General features: G+C 41.8%; 1 protein-coding gene across 1 annotated transcript in view; it reads right to left on the reverse strand.

The window, feature by feature from the left end:
- Positions 1-49: 49 nt before the first annotated feature.
- klf5b (Kruppel like factor 5b) overlaps positions 50-2,746 on the reverse strand; it is a gene marked incomplete at its 3' end in the record, with an annotated part of 5,576 nt that continues 2,879 nt past the window's right edge. Inside the window, 1 exon segment of the mRNA XM_014023212.1 lies at positions 50-947. Coding sequence (XP_013878666.1) covers positions 50-947 — 898 coding nt within the window.

Below are 2,746 nucleotides of genomic sequence, written 5' to 3' on the forward strand. Positions count from 1 at the left end.
ATATATATATATATAAACTTTGAGTTTTTTCTTCATCAGCACGTCTCACCTGGAACATTACAGTGATGAATCCTCCGTTTTTCAAGATCAGGATGATTCCTCCGATTGTACTTGACTGGAGCTGACTGTGCCAACACCGGGGATGAAGAACCAACACCTGGTGATATCTGAACTGGCACCAGGGTGGACTGCTGGACCGCTCCCACACCTGGGCTTTGAATGAATCCAGCAGTGAAGTTTTGGTCTTGAATCTGAGTCATGATTTGTCCAGGATTGATGGATCGAGCAGTCTGAAACTTAGAGGCAATGCTGGCTTCATAGGAGGGAGGTGGGGAGAGGTGAAGCAGTTCTTTGCTTCTGTCTGGACTTGAAGGCTCAGAGTTTGGCGGAGATGGAGGCCAATATGTTGGTCTAAACTCATGGCCCAAGTGTGGATTAAATAGAAAACATTCAGTCTGCAAGCTGTTTGCAGATTTAGCGGAATTTTGATCAGGACCTGGATAACTGTTTTCGTTTGGAAGACTTAATGGGGTCATGGGGACGTGGTTCACCTGCAATCCATGAGTAAGCTTCTCCAAATCAGTGTTCAAAAGCTGAAACATGGAAAAGTCTTGAAGGTCTGGCATTTCTTGTTTGATGCAAAAGCCACCACTGGGAGTATCCACTGCCTTAAAAACACCTGAGTATTCTGGAAGAGCTGCTGGTACTTCGTTTCCCTGGCAGCTGGGGTGCAATGGCTCTGTTTTGATCTGTGTCACAGTCCTGGAGAGGCCAGGGTGCAGGCGCGTGACATCAGGAAAGAACAAGTTCATGTTGACACTGTAAGGGGAGGTGAAGTCTTCGGTGAAAGGTGGCTCCAGCGTGAGGCTGCCATCCCTGCACAGCATTTTGGAATTTACAACATCCTGTGGGTGCGGACACAAGTAGACGTCTATCTCTGATTTACCCTGGGAGAGCAGAGCAAAGGGAAAATTATCAGGCTGAACATAAACACAAGAGGCAAGCAGTTGACTTATGGGCATTAGTCTTGAAAACACAGGATTTCAATTACTGCCCTAAATAAAAAGCTTTAGCAAGATCTCTGACTTGGACTTTATATAGTAATAGGAAAAAGTAAGGCCTCCTTCGTTCAACAGATCAAGACAAAATAAGAAAAAATCTGGTCTTTATTAGGTTCTAAACTATTGAAATCACAGCCATGTTATTGATTATTAAACAAAAATTCACCCCAAGATCAGACAGTGCAATACTCGCAATGAAAAAGACCAAAGACTTCATCTCAGACTCTAAACCTCTGTTAGCAGGCTAAATGCTTCATGACAGAATAATAAATAAAGACTAAACACGTATAACTTGTTTAGAAGGGTTACAGAAGAAAACATCTCTTAAAATTCCGGGTAATACTACTTTGGTTTGCAATTTTGCAACTGGATACACTTGTGTACATTAACATTGTTTTTATTTTTATTTTTTTGTTTTTGTTTTAGTTTTTTCGACAAAGAGGACCATAGAGACACTTATCCATATTGGAGACACTTATCCATTTTGCACAGTGCCATCTTTGGATAAACTAAATGCTGCATATGAGCACAAGCAGCTCTTGAATCTTGACAACAAAAGGGTGATAATTTGGACATCTTACAATCATTGAGTCAGCTACAAACTCGAATAAGCTTGGACCAAACTGGTTCCTAAAATGGGAAAATGTTCCCAATCAAAGAGATAGATAATTTCAATGGTACCAAAGGAGCCCAGAAAAAACTTTTAAAGAGATTATAGGCAAACTTCACGCGCAAAGAACATCAGTGACAGATCACACTGTCCATCACTGTTTGAGCCAGAGTGGACTTAACGGGAGACAATAAAGGAAAGGAAAGGAAACCATTGTTGAAAACAAATCTCTAAAAAGAAAGACTGAAATTTGCCAAACTACAAGCTTGGTCTCATTCGCAGGTCATGGGTCTTGCAACAGGATAATGACCCAAAATACAGCTGAAAACACCCAAGAATGGCTAAAAGGAAAACAGTGGACTATTCTGAAGTGGCCTTCTATGAGCCTTGAACTAAATCCTATTGAGCATCTTTGGAAGGAGCTAAAAAATGTCGACTCATCTGGAAAAGGCACCGTTCACCTGAGACAACTGGAGCAGTTTGTTCATGAAGAGTGGGTCAAAATACCTGCTGAGAGCTGCATAAGTCTTATTAACAGTTACAGGAATTGTTTGATTGCAGTGATTGCCTCAAAATATTGTGCAACAAAATGTTAAGTTAAGGGTACCACCATTTCTGTCCAGGCCTCTTTCATGAGTTTTATTTATTTTATTTTATTTTTTTAATTCTGTTGAAGCATGGTTGAAAAGCAATGTCTGACTTTCATTTGTTCATTTTCAAATATATTTTTGAATTTATTATTACTTTTTGTCAGATTGTAGTTATTTCTATGACCATTTTGGGTTTTTCTTTCATTAAACAAGGGGTACCAACAATTTTATCCACATGTATCTCCACACAACTTTTCTAAATTTTTTGTATGCTTTCGATTGAGTGGGGGTGAGGATGAGGGTGGGATGGTGCGATTGTGTATGTTTGGGTATTTGTCAGGCTGCGGTCTGGGCTGCCCCTCCTGCTGGTTTATCTGGGGGCCCGCTGCTACTCGGCCCCCCGGTGGGGTGTGCGGCTGGCCGCCTGCGTGCTGGGGGTTCCCGGGGTCTGGGCCAGAAACAGGCCTGGCCTGGTGACTGCCTGT

Source organism: Austrofundulus limnaeus, unplaced genomic scaffold (genome assembly GCF_001266775.1).
Source record: "Austrofundulus limnaeus strain Quisiro unplaced genomic scaffold, Austrofundulus_limnaeus-1.0 Scaffold359, whole genome shotgun sequence".
NCBI classification, from domain to species: Eukaryota; Metazoa; Chordata; class Actinopteri; order Cyprinodontiformes; family Rivulidae; genus Austrofundulus; species Austrofundulus limnaeus.